An 18,712-nucleotide genomic window follows, 5' to 3' on the forward strand; every position below is an offset into this window, starting at 1 on the left:
ACAGATTGATTTCTACAATTATTTTATCTACTATTTACATATCAACATTCAACATTATATAGGCTGATGTATTAAATTTGTATTAATGTCACTGTATATCCAATTAGTTAACATTATTTCCATAATAATAATGAATTTGAGATTGTAAAATAGTCATTTGTTTGCCTTCAAACTTCCTAAACACCAAGAGACAAGAAGACAGTGATAATGAAACAATTTTATTGAATCTTCCAGTAGAGACTTGATATTCATGGAATAAAACTGCTTTCTGAGAGTACAAGTAAGCAAGAACAGCACAAAAAAGGACAGAGACAAAGAAGCCACTTATGAAAGTGCAGATATGAAGGAACGACATTATATATTTTCTTCAAAAAAATACAAAAATGTTAACATTTTAACAGTGGATGGGATTTCACTTTAAATAAAAAAACTAAAAGCAAGTTAATCAAAAAAAGATCTACTTTTTACAAAACAATATCTCTAGTGCCATTTAGAATTTAGTCAACAAAAAAGGTAACTATTTTACTCTAAAAATGCTGGAAATGCACAGGCATTATGTATATTTTTTTCTCTTGCTTTTCTAAAGGTGTTTTATGAAAACAGATTCATGGCATTTCAGGAAAAAACAAACAAACAAAAAAACAGTGAAAAGAGGACGTTCTTCCGTGCAGCACAGTGGTGCAGTGCACAACATATGGACAAAGTAAACAATGCCTGCCTCTGCTCTCGTAGACATAGACTTACAATCCTGGGGATCAAACCACACTTGCAAAAAAACAGACTGCACAGCACTTTCTCTACTAATAAGTACATTTACACACCCATTTTTTAAAATCAGTCGAACACAACTGTGATAAAATTAGCGCAACATACGCATGAGTTTGCTCATGCATCCCTACCCACTACTAACATGCCCTAACTCCCCATACGTTTATCCCATTCAAAAGTTTTGCGTATTCAAATATATGTATTTTTCATTCTACATTAGACATTTTTGTCCATTTTTGCTACATTTTTTCTTCTTTCCAGCTGTGAGAAATTTTGCATTAATAACCTCATTATCTTCTTACAGCTTCATGCCATTAAGTTCATTTAAAGCATTATATTTCTGCATGTTATCTTACTTTTTTGTCTACCAGACGTGTTCACGCTATCCTACTCTGTACAACACTGTACTAGTCTCTAAACTACGATGCAGATCTTTTTTCACCAATGGAATACTGATTTGTAAACTGGAAAAAGGAGAAGAAATGCAAAAGAAAAAGAAAGAAAACCAAAGCCAAAAGTTGGCTTAAAACCCAACTTCTCTCACAAACAAGACCAAAGGAGGATACTTGCCCCAAGTATGATGGCCTCATCATTTAACATGCTTGGTCACACAAAGTTGTCAAGTATCTTCCAGATTCTCACGGGCTGAGAACTGAGGACTCTTCAGCCAAATTTTATGCCCCCAAACAAACTGCCTTCAAGTAGAATACAAACCCCACCCTCCTGCCTTCTCCAACCTCTCTCTTCAATCAGTCAGCTTCTGCATGGGAACCCAGATTGACAGGGTTACATCAGCAGTTGCCTTATGATCAGTTCTGTCTAGGACACAGAGGAAATGGGGTTGTGAGGAGAGCCCATCTGGGTAAGGACTTTATCCAGCCACTGCAGGGGCCCGTGAAGATGAATCTCAATCCAGCATGGGGTGCTTGTCACATCCTGTCGATGGTACTCTGCACCCCAACCCTGAAACACAAGTACAAATATGTCTATAGTTCTTCTTAAAATTGTTTGTTACATGAAGGGAAAGTTCACTCAAAAACAAAAATTCTCATTGAATTCTGGTTTTTACGCACACACATGGTTCCAAACCGGTACGTATTTCTTTCAGTGTCTTCATGTTTTTTGTTTATAAAAGAAAAGTCAGTTGGGCTCAAACATGTATGTGTATATGTATATATACACTCCTGGGCCAAGCCAAACATGGCAAAATATTTAGTGGTCTTTTTTTCAGGGTTTCTGCAGCTTTTATTTAATTTAAGACCTTTTTAAGACAGAAAATTTAAAGAATAAAGGGAACGTACGTCAATATGTTCTCTGAATGTAAATGTATAGGAAGCACACAATGAGTTTGAGCAACACTTCAAAGTTTAAAAATACAATTTCCAACAGATCTCCAGTACTTTTTTTAATTCATTTGACAAAAAAATAGCTTAAAGTTTGAATAGCTCTGCTCCCAAACACTAGAATATGGAAATAACTTTTACTGTACCTTCTGATCTCACAGCAAAAAAGAGATGTTCTTTTTCAGTGGTTTTGTCTTGTTCAAATATCTAAAAGATTCTTAAATCAAGAAACATTTACTTGAGAAGCAAAATGACATAAGAAATTTTGTGATCCTGTGAAAGTGATTTTATGATTAAAACAACAAACATCTGCCAATGGGTTTAGAAAAATCAACTTAATTCAAATGAAAAAGTAATTTTCATGTTTTAAGCATAAAGTCACTTATTTGTTTTCAATTTCTCCGAAAACAAGACTTAATTTCTTCATTTTGCATCTCAAGTAAATGTATCTTGATTTAAGGATGTTTAGATATTTGTATTGTTATTGTATTGTATTGTAAAACCTGAGGAAGATACTTTTTTTTTTTTTTTTTTTTTTTTTGCAGTACATGCAATTTAATTTTGCAATGTAATTTAGGCACCTATGAAATAATAAAAATTTTATTTATTTAGTTTATTCTGTTTTAATTTTTCTGGACTCCGTTTTAATGGTTAAGCTAAATTTTATTAACAAAAAAACATTTAATGTCTAATTAAAGAAAATGATGCATTAAACGAAAATTCAAAATAAATAGAGATGTTCCTTTCGGGTTTGTTCCTGACCGAACCGACGTGATCATTAACCGTTAATCAACAAGATTATTTTAAATTAGAATTAAATTAAATTAGAATGGATAAGTGTCTGTGACCCATTAAAATTATCAAAACATTTTCCAGCGGTTTAGTTTTACATGCATAAATAGCAGCATAAACAACAGAGCATAAGGATTCATGTCACATCATGCACATGAAGGGAAAGTTCACTCAAAAACAAAAATTGTCATTGAATCCTGCTTTTTACGCACACAAATGGTTCCAAACTGGTATGTATTTCTTTCAGTGTCTGTGTTTTTTGTTTAAACAAGAAACAAAGTTTTTTGTTTGAATGGAGAAAAACAAAATAAAGTTTAATAAATAAACATTGCGGCCTGTTAATTATCAAAATAAAATAGTCAACCAAACATATAAAAAGTTACACTGCTCAATTTAAATAGTCCGTAGAATCTGTAGCATTCAACGTGACCACCGCTCCACTGTGGTGTTATGTCAAGCACATTTTTGTGCATGTGAAGGATGACGTTTTACGTCAATATTGGAACGCGAGGGAATAACACAGCTTAGTTTACATAATAAATAATCCATGCCATAATGGTTTCACAAGGATACTTGCCTATATGGGCATTCTGACATAATTTTGCGTGAATTTGTTCGTTCAAGTGCAAGAAGACATGAAAGAGAAGACTCACTGATCAGCTCGTGCCCAGCAGCTATTTAAGCGTAAATATTTTATTTGTTTATCATTCTATTAATTCGATACATTTACTTCATAGACATCCTTCTCTGATACATCCATTCTGCTCTCTGTTTGCTCTGTTTTGGGTATTTCTTTGTCACAAGCACTGTACTGTACATGCTGCGTGGAATCGATAGTTAGTATTGGAGCATTTTAATGAGTATGAGTATGTGTACACAAACACTGTTACCAATACTAGTATCGATGCATCCCTACTTCAAACAGTTCATGAGTAGTTGAAAAATGTCTCCCAGTTAGTTTGAGTTTAATGTGAGACCAGGCCAAAGCATGAGCCTGATGGATTTGTTCTCAAGCCACTTCTTGCTTGTCTTTGCAGTTTGGGCAAGAGCATTGTCTTGTTGAAAAATAACATCTGATCATTCCTCTTTAGATAACAACTTTTCAATTGTGTGAAGCAAGCCATTCTGCAATATTCTCTGTACTCCAAAGCATTAAATGATGTTTCACAGTGAAGTTGCTCACCAATACCGGCAGCTAAAAAGGCTCCCTACACAATGGCAGCTCTTCCTCAAAGCTTCACTGTGGTAGAGATGCATTTATTATTATATTTCTCAGCAGATGTTCAAAGACACTGCTTTGGAGCATCACCATGCAACTCGTGTTTCATTGTGATTCATCACTCCACACACAACTTCCCATATTCTGCCAAAATCTTCATTTTGTCTTTCATGTTTTTCTGAGACAGCAGTGACTTTTGTGGTTAAGACAATTAAAAGCTTAGTGTTTAGCCATTTTGGGCTTGGCACATATTTTTTTGCCTGCACTTTTTAATTTTAAAATGATAAATTTATACTTTTAGTTTTGTAGTTTTGCATTTTAATATATTTTAAAATGTAATTAATACCTGTGATGGTAAAGCTTAATTTTTCAACATCATTACTTCAGTCTTCAATGTCACATGATCCTTCAGAAATCATTCTGATATGCTGATTTGGTGTGTAAAGAAACATTTCTTACTATATCAATGTAAATGTATTATCATTCAAAAAGTTTGGGGTAAGAGATAAAAAAAAAGAAAAAAAAAGGTAATTTTAATAAAAATGTAAAAATAATAATAATACTTTTTTTTTTTTTTAACAAGGACGTATTAAATGGTAAGTGACAGCAGAAACATTTCTACTGTTACAGCTGATTTTTATTTAAAATAAATGCTGTTCTTTTGAACTTTCTATTCATCAAAGAATGCTACAAAAAGTATCACGGTTTCGAAATAGAAAAGCAGCAAAAACTGTTTTCAAATTTGATTGTTAATAATTGATTATTAATAATTGAGCATCAATGATAATTGATAATAATTGAGCACCAAATCAGTATATTAGAATGATTTCTGAAGGATCATGTGACACTGAAGACTGGAGTAATGGCTGATAAAAATTCAGCTTTGCCATCACAGGAATAAATTACATTTTAAAATATATTACAATAGAAAACAGTTATTTTAAATTAATAATAATATTATTAATTTAATATTATTATTAAATTATTAAATTATTATTATTAATTTAATATTATTATTATTATTAAATTTATAATAATATTTCATAGTATTACTGTTTTTACTGTATTTGTCATCAAATAAATGCAGCCTTGGTGAACATAAGAGACTTCTTTCAAAAAATGTATTATTCCTATATTATATACCGGTAGTATATATGGAGAAAAACAGCTAATATGCTGACATTCAGAAACATTCTTCAAAATTTCTCTTCTTTTCCCAGAAGAAGAAAATGCATACAGGTTCGGAACCACATTAGGGTGAGTAAATGATGAAAGAATTGCTGGGTAAGCTATGAATTATCTGTTTATCTAGTTTATAGCTTACCTTTACAAAGCTCATGCGAATGGTGCACATTTTGGTGAGTTCATAGACGGCTTCAAAACCGTGATTGACAGACTGAGCCAAGAGCTCAGCAAACTCCTGGTTGTTGAAGATCTTTAGGCTGCAGCGACTGGGGATCTTGCATACAGTGGTGGGGTGGAAACCATGGTGGTAGTTGCAGTTGCGGCTCTGGACAAAGATACTGCTGTCGCTCAAACATTCGGCGTACACCTCTCCTCCCACATAGTACAAATGGACTCCTGATGTATGAAAAAAAAAAGTGATTCTGAGTTTACATTATCATGAATATTTAGCTTATTAACAGATATTTCTGAGACAGGCCATGTCATCAAGATCATATTACTATCACATTAACTCCAAGTCATATTTTAGTGCTAGATAATTGTGCTAATCAATAATCATCAATTACATATGCAATATATCCTACATTACATACTAGAATTGTTGATTTATACAGAGTCATTTTTTAAGTGCTAAATCAAACCTTTTCCGATGTGGCGTCGTGTGTTCTCGATGGTCGAGTTGCGGTTGACATTTGACAGCAGACCCAGGCAGAAACGGTTGCGGTTGTTTGAGGGGTCGGTAAAGCCGTCCACCAGTACGCTGGTAGAGGAGGCCTGGAAGGCCTCTCCCACACGATTATTCAGCTCATAGTACACAATGGAGCACCAGTGCTTGGGTTCCTCATAGGCCACAGGCTGAACATCTGCACAAAAAGTTATGAACTCAATGAATGCAAGTGCACATGCACTTACCATAGCAAACCATAGTAGTATGGTGTGCAAATTTAAATATTACTAACTCTTATGCTAACTAAGGCTGTATTAATTTGATCAGGGTAAAAACAGTAATATTGTTAATTATTATTACAATTCAAAATGTAATTTATTCCTGTGATGGCAAAGCTGAATTTTAGCTGTCATTACTATTTTTTCAGAATTCTTTGATGAATAGAGAGTTCAAAATAACAGCATTTATTTAAATCAGAAATATTTTGTAACATTGTAAATGTCTTTACTGTCACTTTTGATCAATGTTACGCATCCTTGCTAAATATAAATGTTAATTTCTTTTAAAAATTTAAGAATTTTTGAACAGTAGTGTATATTTTTAATATGAATATTTATATTTAATGATTATATATTTAATGAGACATTTTTAATATGAATATTTATATTTAATGATTATATATTTAATGAGACATTTTTAATATTTATATTTAATGATTATATATTTAATGAGACATTTTTAATATTTATATTTAATGATTATATATTTAATGAGAGGGGCTGGCAATTTCATAGGTCAACATGCTTTATATAATTATTTTTATTTGTTTTTGACTCTATTGACACAACCCCCAAAACATTTTATTTTGCAATATATTAATGCACCTTTAGTGCTGGACTGTGTCTTTGAAAGTGATTTAGCAATATGATTAACAGATTTAGACTTGCATCTCATCTCTTACAGCAGAGGGCATATCGATTTTACTAGGGTATTTATATGAGGTCACTGTTGCTAGGCTATTAATGGTAACACTTTAGTAACAGGCAGCAGTGATTGGTTATAACCCTGCACTATTCAAGGGCCTACAAAATACAACCAAATCAGCATAATACAAGTGGGATAGCTGTCCGTATCAAATCCCACCACAGTGCAAGTTAACTTATAGGTCCCATAAAATACCAATCATTAAAATGTCCTCTTTCTGATGTCCACAGCTCATTTTCTCTGCTTATCCCAAAGAGAGTAAAATGTGTTTATCTTACAGCATGTTTCTTCTTAGCTTCCTCTGGTCTGTGACACTGGGCCACAGGTGTGTTTTGTCTACTCTTTTCCCATTAGCCTATCACAATGGAAGTGTGCACTACAGCACTGCACAGGATGCAGCTTGAGCGCGCATCCCCAAACTGTACAGCAACTTCCACAAACATTTCAACACCTTGCACACACCCCTCACCTCCTGTGAGACTCTGGGTTTCACTGTATGCAAACTGTATATTTTTTGCTCTTTACAAATTGGTGGGTCATTGAGTCTGGTTAAGTGCAGCACTGATTTCTTTAGAGAGATATTTAAAAATGCCATGAACACAGATTTTAAACACTGTGTTGAGGTAAAGTTTCCAAACATGCATAAGAAATTAATATGGAAAAGTAAAAAATTAATTACATAGTATGCCATATTAAAGGTTGTTTTTACAGCATTTTGTAGTTAACTGTGCAAATTTACTTTTGATTTTCTGTGTAACATTTATTTAGCTTTTTTTGTTCATAATCACACTGCAAGATAAACCAAATTTAAAGGGATTGTTCACCCAAAAAAAAGTTGTTCCAAACTATAGAAGTCAATAGCTTCCGTCAACTGTTTGGTTACCAACATTCTTCAATATATCCTCTTTTGTGTTCAACAGAAGAAAGAAATTCATACAAGCTTGGAACAACTTGAGGGTGAGTAAATAATGACATAATTTTCATTTTGGGGTGAACTATCCCTTTAAGTGACAAAAAGTTGGATTGTCTGTGACTTTGTGTGTGTGTGTAAGAGAGTATGTTTGTGTGTGGACTTCCTGCACCTGCAGTGTGGGCAGGCAGCTGCTGATAGCTATAAGCAGCCCATGTCAGGCTATAAGGAATAGGCAATATCTTTGCTGGAATGACTGAAGCTTAGTGTGCTGTCTTATTTTATGGTGGTTTTTATGCTGCAAATGGAGTGTACCTGGTCGGTTGCTGATCTCCAATGGCAGATTGGGAACTAGCAGGTTAGTGTCCATTGGCTGGGGACAGTCCTGTGTCATTGGCTCCTCTGGGGGCATATAAGCAGGTGGAGGGGTTTCTTTTGAAGCAACACCCAAAAACACAGGCAAAACAGATGTAGATAAATAAGCACATAAACATTATCCAACAGAATCCACCTAACACTAACTTATACATACAATATAAATAGACCTACAATTAACCATTTCCAGCTTTTCTTCTTAGAAGTACATGGGAGACAACAAAAAGTCGTATTTTTTAAAATTCATTTTTGTGACAACATCAAAACAAAAAAGAAAAATGTCAATATTGAGTATCCCACGATTTTCCAAATGAGGAAAAAAATTGGGAGAGATGGATCACAGCAGTCAGAAGATGTCAAATTTACTCCCTTAGAAGTAGAAGAAACCCCATTGCAGCAGTGTTGACTAGTTTTGTCCTTTTTAATGTCATTTTAATTAATAAAGTATAGTATTATACATGTACATGAATTAAAAAAGAAATATCTTGCTAGAGTTATGATGTCAGAGTCTGTGAAAAGGGTCCATAACATGTCATGTACCTTTAACTAACAGTCTTCTACCATTAAAATTTATTTTCTCTTCTTACAAATTTACAAGGCAACTCAGTTAGCAAACAATGTGTCTGATGTCCCTTAAAAAATATGGTATTATTTGCAGTACCTTACAGTATCATCTCAATACCATTCTATATGTATATGGTAATCACACAAGTATCAAAATACTATATAATTACTATTTACATTTTACACATTTGACAGGTACTTCTCTGAGTATCAAACCCATGACCTTTTCATTGCTAGTGCTGTGCTCTAAGGTTCTGTCTCAACACAAACACTGAAATCTCATAAGTACGGAGCCCCTAAAGGGACATGGTGAAGGGGGAAAAAATGAGATGGGACAAATTACATGTCAATGCTTTTGCATTCTCTTGCAAATGTTTTGCGTTCCCCTAAAAAACTTTGCATGCTGTTTCTTTTGCTTTTGCCATGTCCCTTTAGGGGCTGCATGCTACCATTAAAATTTTTGGGGTCAGTAAGATTTTTTTAAAGAAATTAATATTTTTATTCAACAAGGATGCATTAAATTTATCAAAAAGTGACAAGGCATTCATAACGTTACTGTTTCAAATAAATGCTGCTCTTTTGGACTTTCTGTTTATCAAGGATTCCTGAAAAAAAATATTTTTTCCACAAAAAAAAATGTGGACGTTTCCACAAAAAAATATTAAGCAGCACAACTTTTTTCAACATAGATATTAATAATAAACGTTTCTTGAGCACCAAATTAGCATATTAGAATGATTTCAGCTGAAAAATTCAGCTTTGCCAACACAGGAAAATTTTAAAATACATTATAACATAAATTAGTTATTTTAAATTGTACTAGTACAGGGCTCAAAGCTAAGGATTTTTTCTACTGGCCCAGTTTGGGCCAGTGGATCAAATTTTTACTTGCCCTGCCAAAATTTTCACTGGCCCCACAATAAAAAAAATAAAGTAAAAGAAAAGAAAATGGGCCAATAAAATAAGCCTAGTTATTGTTTGTGTTGTTTTTGATACATTAATAAATAAGGTTATGACACCAAAAGCTACTAGATTAACTCACTGAAATTTTAAATATTGTTAGACAAGTAAACAGCAAGTAATAAAATAGGAACAGATTATTACAAGTAATAGCACAAATAAATACAACAGAATAAACATACATGAAATAAACAGTGCTTTTCAGGTTTTTATGTAGGCTTAAATAGGAGATTTTCAGTTACAGAAATTGTAATCTAATATATAACTATATAACTATTTATTAAACTTTATTAAAGTTAATCAGTCAAGAGCAGTTACAGATGCATAAATACTGTTTTTGAAATGTTGAAAATATAAAATGTTAAATTCTGTTATTTGAAATTATTTATAAAATGAAAAGATACTTTAAATGTGAAATTAAACCCACCAGGAGGTGGCAGCAAGTCCCTGTTAATGAGCGAGTCATTGAGATTCAACCGATTCATTCAAACGGCTGATTCATTCAGGAAGTGTTGCTCAGAGACGCAAAACACTGCTGTGGACTTTGGAACTATTTTCGTTGGCGAAAACAAGCGAAATGAGCGATTTGGTGTCTAAAATGTAAGTCATTTAATATAAACTGCTTGTTTATTAAACTGTACGTTGTATAAAATTAATATCGCATTTGTAATCATGCTTGTATTTGGATAAAAACGGCACTCTTCGTGTAATATTGGTTAACTATGTTAAATTATATAAATACAAAAGACATACAGGGGCATTTTTGCCCCTTATCTTGAATTCTGGGGGCATTTTAATAGACTAAATCACGCAGTGAAATCGTGCACTCTAAATATGCACGTGCACTACTAAACTATGTCACGTAGAGTATACGTGCACTCAATGGATGTGTTTTTGTTTGTTTTTTGTAAGGCGAGGGACATACTCAATAATGTCAGATCGTCAAATCAACAACTACGATATCATAGATGATATATAACGCACACCCCTACAACACTGGCCCGATCGGGCAAGTGACAATTCCGTCAACTGTCCCGAGCGCATTTACACTGGCCCCGGGCCATCAGGCAGTCCTTATTGTCGAGCCCTGTAGTATTTCACAATATTACCTTTTTACAGCATTTTTGATCAAATAAATGCAACTTTGGCGTGCATAAGACGTTTCTTTAAAAACCTTACCAACCCCAAACCCTTGATCGGTAGCGTACATTTTCTACTACAGTAGAAAGCAAGACATTGAAGAATGAATAGCATAAGTGCAGCTCACCTGGCATCTGAAAAGGGCTGCCTGGGTCCGAGCTGGATGGTGAATGTGGGAAGGTAGCTGTACTGCCTGTGCCGCTGTTGGGCGAGCTGGGGTAGCTGTTGGTTGGGGAGTTCGGGGTGAAGGGTAGGGCGTTCGCTGGCTGCTGGGGAAAGGAGTCAGGGAAGGTGGCGTTCTGAGGCATTGGCGGCTCTGTCTGGTGAAGTGGGTTACGGAAGCGTGGCAGCATAGAGAGTTTCGCATTGAACTCACTGTTTCGTGGCACCAGCACGGGTGGCAGCACTAGGAATAGAGATAGAGAAATATGCCAATCATTAGCAATCAGAGTGGAGAAGGTGATACGAGAATTCATCGAACTTTGATATATGAATGAGATATGAATCCATCTGCCACTAATGGCCTAATTTTCTTTTCTTTGTTTACGGACACGACATAAACACGCAAGAATGAATGAATTCCGGAAAATTCCTGTTATAACAAACCCGACAGCTCTGAATATTAATCATTATTGTAGGCTTACCGTAGCAATTTGGGGAATTTATTTAACAGTAAATCCTCTGTAGTGCACCTATAACGAATTCAATTTGCACACGCAAAACAACAAATAAAATTAAAATGTTAGTTCACCCAAATATGAATATTCTGTGATCATTTACTCACCCTCATGTAGTTCCAAACTTGTGTGACTTACTTTTTCTTTGGAACAGAAAAGAAGATATTTTGAAAAAAGTTAATGGGGTCCAAAACAACTTTCATTGTATGGACAAAAAGCATATACCTTGTGAGTTTCACAAGATTTGGAACAACATGATGGTGAGCAAATTCTAGCAGAATATTTGTTATTTGATATTTGAATTATATTATATGTTTGGGTGAACTATTCATTTAATTATTTATAATTATATTTGGTTTTTTGTTGTCCACAATTTTCTGTATTTCTGTAAAATATACAAATTACCTATCTTATCCAAGAGTCATATTCACAGTTGTCACACACCAACGTGCTCTCTAAAAATAGTGGGGCAATAAAATGTGGTAACTGGTGTTTTTAAGTAGATTTTCAACTATAAACATCTTTCCACCTATGAAGCCCACATGCCTTTTCATTTAGACAGGCTAATAGTTTTAGACTGTCAAGATGTTTCCAGTGAGACTGGGAACTTGTATTTTAGCGATATAGCAATGAGTACTGTTAAACAACGAATGTGGACAGTGTGCTGGCTTTCTGGAGAGGAGGGGAAAGACAGGTGTCCAGATATCCACAGGCCTGCACTACACAAGCGTGTGCAAGGCGGGCAACCACTCTTTCCTGCTATTGTCTGTGTGGGTGACAGGAGTTCCTGTAAAACTCTTCCTCTTTACGGCCACATGTTTGCATGTTTCAGCCGCCACACACACACACACATCTACACACAAAAGTGTACACAGAGCCTGAACAAAGCCCTCATTCTGCCTCCGCCTGGAATTTCCTGCTCCTGCTCTCATAATGTGCACACACATACACACACACACACACACACACACACACACACACACACACACATACTGTGGACAGCTGTTTCTGTGTTGTCAGCTGACCCTCATCTTCTGCTTAGCCAACAAAAAGGGGGCTGTGCATTTGAAGTCCATTCTTTCAACATAAGCAGAGGTAAAGGAAATGTTCTTGTCTCCCATTAAGACACACACACACACACACACACACACACACATACACACAGAACAGAAGGTTTTAGACTCCACAGTTTTCGATGCTACCAGATTCTCTCAAGCGGTATCAGGATCAAACAAATGAGAAAAGCACCTGGCAGAGGCCGGAGAGAGATATGGAAGGGGAAGGACAGAAAAAGAAAGAGACCATCTGCAGGAACCAATGGAAAGGAAAACTCAGGAACATGCATGGAAAAGGTACATATGGGCTATATAAATAATCCATATGGGATTCACTGACAGAGTGGTTTTACTCACTTGTTCTTCTAAAGGTAAATATTAACAACAGGAAAGAGAAAATCTGTGTGGAAATTTCCAGTGATTTGCAATAATACAAACTGCAGTTCAACAGAAAAACTGCACACCAAGATGAACTGATAATAATACTTAAATGAAATCAAAAAAAACATTCCAAAAGGACAAAATCTCTTTGCTTTAAGAACTGACTCACTAACAAAGTCCAGTTTAGCGGTGTTTACAGGATCCCACACCTTTTAGCCATGCAATGAATATCCATGACTTTTCCATGATTTTTCAGTGACATTTCCAGCTGTTCATGATTTCTGATTAAGGATATTTACAAACATTTTATAGAGATTAAAATCACTAGGAGTAACTTAAATGGGAATAATATTACATATATATTACTATTATAGTTGATATTATGCCTTGATATTTACAGGTTTTCCATGACAGTGGGAATCCTGTGTCTAGACTGTGAATGAATGTGTCTTAGAACAAATCTTAGAATCATTTTTGCACTGACTCATAATTTTTTTCACTGTAGTCGCCCTTTTAAAGCACATGACTGCTTACGAGAACAAGCCAACAGCATTTGAGTGAGGATTTGTGAAGGAGCATTTCATCAGTTGGACCTACTGAATGAATATGATCCTTCTCTGAACGAGTCTGTTTTCACAAAATAGTTTTGACAAAATGGAAGAGATTTATGGATAAGAAATTAAAGATCTGCTGTTGTTATTATGATACTTAAAGGATTAGTTCACATTCAAATGAAAATTTCCCCAAACTTTACTCACCCTCAAGCCATCCTAGGTGTATATGACTTTCTTCTTTCTGATGAACACAATCGGAGATATATTAATAAATATCCTGACCCATCCGAGCTTTATAATGGCAGTGAGCGATACCAACGAGTATGAGCTGAAGAAAGTGCCTCCATCCACATCCATCCATCATAAGCATACTAATAAAGGCCTTCTGAAGCGAAGCGATGCGTTTGTGTAAAAAAAAAAAAAAAAATCCATACTTACAAGTTATGAAGTAAAATATCTAGCTTCCACCAGACCTCCTTCCGTATTCAAGTTACGAAGAAAGCGCAATGCCTCTTGCTGTTCAAAAAGCTTACGCTACATCCTACGCCTTCCCTATTCAACTTACGGAAAAAGCTTATCTGACACGACGCCAGTTCAACTTTTTCCTAACTTGAATACGGAAGGCGGTCTGGCGGAAGCTAGATATTTTACTTCATAACTTGTTAAATATGGATATTTGTTTTACACAAACGCATCGCTTTGCTTCAGAAGGCCTTTATTAACCCCCCGGAGCCGTGTGGAATATGTTTGTGATGGATGGATGGATGTAGATGGATGCACTTTCTTCAGCTTCAACTAATCCTTTAAAGGATTAGTTTACTTCAAAATGAAAATTTCCTGATAATATACTCATCCCCATGTCATCCAAGATCTTTATGTCTTTCTTTCTTCAGTCGAAAAGAAATTACGGTTTTTGAGGAAAACATTCCAGGATTTTTCTCCATATAGTGGATTTCAACAGCTACTAACGGTTTGAAGATCCAAATTGCAGCTTCAGTGCAGCTTCAAAGGGCTCTACACGATCCCAGCCGAGGAATAAGTGTCTTATCTAGTGAAATGATTGGTCGTTTTCTAAAAAAAATAGAAATGTATATGCTTTTTATCCACAAATGCTCGGTTGCAGTGCTCTGCAATGCGCCACGCATTACATAATCAAGTTGGAAAGATCATGCGCTACATAGACCCTTATTCCTCGGCGCTACGTAGACCCTTATTCCTCAGCTGGGATCGTGTAGAACCCTTTGAAGATGCACTGAAACTGCAATTTGGACATTCGACCCATTGGTAGCTGTTAAAGTCCACAATATGGAGAAAAATCCTGGAATGTTTTCCTCAAAAACCATAATTTCTTTTCAACTGAAGAAAAAAAGTCATAAACATCATGGATGACACGGGGGTGAGTAAATTATCAGTAAATTTTAATTCTGAAGTGAACTAATCCTTTAATCACTCTTTCTAGAGTCTCTTGGAAGATTTTGTGAAAACACAATTGGTAATAAAGGATAATAAAAGATAACTATAAAGATATCATCCACACAATGGACGGTAACATTCTGTTTATTATAAGAATGTGTTGCAGGTATGTTGTCTGTCAATTTAAATGCTTGAGATCTTTAAATTTGAGCGGATGCTGATTGGTTGTCAATTATTTTGTCATTCATAAGCTGGCAAAAAAATCTGAAAATGATTCCAATGATATTGCTCCTGTAGTTATCGTTATAGTTTTGGTATGGACTTCCCTATTCTTATAGAATTCTAACGATTATTAGAACTTTGTTGTATAATTATCATCCTTGGCGTGAATAGGCCTTAAGACTTGTGTTGGTAGTGGATGCCTGCTTTTAATATACATTAACTGTTTAAAGGACTCATTGACTCAAAAAAGACTTTCCACCAACTATTGTTATAATGATGTAACCTGCAGAAAGGGTCACTGAACGAATCTGAATGATTCTTTTTGGTGAACAGATTCAAAAAAATGTCACTGGGATGAATCTAAATCCCCACCACTAGTCCAAATGTATCAATCAGCTGCTTTTATGTACTGCTCATGATCAAACCAGCTCAGATAAATTTAGTCACTCACCTGGACTGTCCACCCTCTTGTAGTGGTAGGGGTTGATGCACACATCCTTCTGCTTAGATCCAAAGGGGAACTCGCAACACTCCAGGGCCTTGAGCTCATGGTGTGACTGTAGGTCGGGCCAACGCCACACTCGGCAGTAAATGACGTGAGGCAGCCCCTTCCGGTGTGACACCTGGAGCCTCCCATCCAGCGAGCGAGGGATAGTGACACAGTTGCTTGGCTGACCGGGGCAGCTGAGTGCCCTCTCCAGCTCCTCCATAGCACCCTTCTTCTTCTTCAACTTCTTGACCAGTGCATCCACCGCCTTCTCTGCCCACTTCTCTTCTTCGTCACCTTGCTTCCAGCCCAGCAGTCGCTTGACCGCCGGGCTGGTGAAGGAGAAGAGCGAGGTGACGTTCATTGTGGCGCCACGTGCGCCCCAGCCAACGTTGTCACACTTACTCCGTAGGATTGCGCCACACAGGAACAAGGACTCTCTGCTCTACCTCCTCAAAGAGAATCAAAAACTCAACCACAGCGGCACATGAACAAGGGTATTGCTGAAAGTTGTGTTGTTTCACAGTTAGGTCAGTTTGTCAAGTGCACCTGTAAAGAGACAGACAATACAGTCAGACATTACTTTGGGATCCGTTTAAGTGGTTTCAGCACTGACACTAAAGGCTGGAAAACGCTACATGGCTTTGCCCAGATTTTTGCCCTGATTTGCAGTCTGAAAAACTAGTCAATTGCCAGATCCGGTCTGCAGATATTGGGCAGTCAAGAGTTAACAGATTTACAGAAAATCACGTACAGACAGATTATGGCCTCGTCTGAAAGCTGAAAAATGCTGCGAGGTATAAGACGGCAACAAGGAACGTTCAAATCTTATGATCGTGTCACATCCTGTCTAATGATCTAATTTATTCTATTTTTGAATGCAGCATAGATGTATCCTTCTCTGGGAATGAGATCCCACTTTCCTGTACGTTCAACTCTGTGACAGTTGAACTAAAAATAAAATGGCATCTAAAAGTAGCGCATTGTGGTCAGTTTGTGTGTGAATGTATTTTTTTTTTTTTTACTTTTGATTTCATTTCTAGGAAGATATTAGTGTTGTAGTAATTAAATATTCACTTAGTTATCGCAAAAGCTCTACTTTGTTGTAGATCATTTTACTATTATGCTGCCTTAGAAACCTGTCTGAAATCAGTTTCAGAAGTTACTTTCATGCACAAACGTTGCCTGCGAAGTCACTGCCTGATAGGGCTGCGAGGCAATAAGTCAGCTATCTATGATTCCATCCAGTCAGAGGATATCAAACATGTTTGATATTTTGAGCTGATTTATATTGTTTTCACTGGTCATGCGTCTTCTAGCAATGAGGTGCATGTTTCTTTCTACATGAGTTTGTTGTGTTCGGAACAATCAGAAAGTCTGGTAGTGTGTGATCCTCAGTCATTTAGCATATGATGCTAAGTTTTTTGCCAGTTTTTCCACTGTAACAATTTACAAAGTTGGCAAGCATATGATGCCTAGTGTTTTAAAATCGGTTCAGATTTTAAAAGTCATGTAGTGAACTCCAGCCTTAATGCCACAAATCCAGAACAAACGACGCAATACATCTTCTACCCTGAGAACACTGTGATGATGACATCATTCTGTTACGGCTTCTCGGAATGGCTGCCTTCGGAGTCACAGCGCAGAGCTTCCAATTACATCTGCTCTACGGTAAGTTCTCGAAATGGCTTTCGGCATATGGGAAGTGGGATGTGTTCATTCGGCACACTAAACGATACCGCCGTGACACACTGCTGAGTGATGCTGTATAGCTCTGAACAATGTCCTGACTCATATCAGTTTCCTCATATGTTAAGATGCAGCTTATTACAGAATGCTATTCAAGACACCACTGTAGGCTTTGGAACACATTCTAGGTTCTAGATAACTGTTCACTTCATCAACAGGCAATGGAAACGGGAGTCTTTCAACATTAGGAATAGAGAGGAAATGCAAGATAAGGATAAAAGTGTCCATTCAGAAAGATCCCAAGGCAGCCATTCACTAACCAGCATTCATGGTAATGGGAAGGGAAATAAGAGTGCACAATGCGAGATTGCACACTTCTTTTGAAGTCTTGCAATTTAAGTTGCAAAACACTATTCTAGCTCTTTCTAGACAATACCTATTTCTTTTTTCCCCATCACCTTCCACACATATACAGTAAAAAAGACGAGTTGTTTTTTGCCAAGGACTTGCCTGTGATTGATATGAATCCACTTTAGGTTGTATCAGAGTCTGAGTGGCAGGTAAGTGTTATCCACTGACTCTATTCTGGCCCATCAACACAAGATAAGTAAGGTGACATCAGAGAGCAGCTATTTGAACTATGCTGAGTGCTAAGAATAATGTTGTCCTCGGTGAGTGTGACTGCCCTCAGCTACTGTTTCACTTAGAAAGCTTGCCTGATGTAGGTTACAATCAGGGCAATGTATCACAACACAAATGCCTCTATAGAACTGACCAGTTTCGACAATAATATTCTAATTCAATAAATGTTTTACAGAGTTACTGAAAAAGTTTCTTTTTTTAAGTAAAATGCTCTTAACAAAATCACAAAATGTCTTTGGCTTATAAACTAGCATGAACTCTGCACATTGGAGTTGGAGTCATTCAATGAAAATAGGTGCTATTTATTAAGTGGGAAGGGGAGAGTAGTAGCTGTATCATGGACCACAGCGACAGGGAGGCTAAAACGTTACTCCTATATTTAGCATCATCTCACAGCCAAAAGCTCATTTAAAAGCCTGGGACCTTCTGCTGTTGTCAGGGAGGAGATGAGCAAAGGGCAGGAAGCGCATCACCAACTAACCTGCAAGATCTTTTTTTTTTTTCTGGTTGGTCTTTGGGTTCTCTTTGAATAACACAAGGGATCTAATTTCGCCAGTCTTTCCCAATAGAACTTAAAACTTCTAGCAGAAGTTTCAGCAATTCAGAGTTCTTTCATCAGAGCTTCTTAAGACAAGTGAAGGAAGATAACAGATGGGTTAAAGAAGAATATGTGGGGATTTTTCCA

The 18,712-nt window shown here is 36.2% G+C and overlaps 1 protein-coding gene across 3 annotated transcripts in view; it reads right to left on the reverse strand.

The window, feature by feature from the left end:
* Nucleotides 1–205: 205 nt before the first annotated feature.
* Nucleotides 206–18,712, reverse strand: part of smad1 (SMAD family member 1) — a 32,754-nt gene continuing 14,247 nt past the window's right edge. For 2 of the 3 annotated variants that reach the window (XM_051897258.1, XM_051897250.1), the window contains exons 2-7: nt 15,661–16,245; nt 11,035–11,313; nt 8,184–8,300; nt 5,949–6,170; nt 5,447–5,703; nt 206–1,731 (exon numbers count right to left, since the gene is read on the reverse strand). In XM_051897258.1, the coding sequence (XP_051753218.1) occupies nt 1,588–1,731; nt 5,447–5,703; nt 5,949–6,170; nt 8,184–8,300; nt 11,035–11,313; nt 15,661–16,060 (1,419 nt within the window). In that variant the 5' untranslated portion in view covers nt 16,061–16,245 and the 3' untranslated portion in view covers nt 206–1,587. The remainder of the gene's footprint in view (nt 1,732–5,446; nt 5,704–5,948; nt 6,171–8,183; nt 8,301–11,034; nt 11,314–15,660; nt 16,246–18,712) is intronic. The other variant, XM_051897268.1, reaches the window with a different exon arrangement.

This window comes from Ctenopharyngodon idella, chromosome 1 (genome assembly GCF_019924925.1).
Source record: "Ctenopharyngodon idella isolate HZGC_01 chromosome 1, HZGC01, whole genome shotgun sequence".
In the NCBI taxonomy this organism is placed as follows: Eukaryota; Metazoa; Chordata; class Actinopteri; order Cypriniformes; family Xenocyprididae; genus Ctenopharyngodon; species Ctenopharyngodon idella.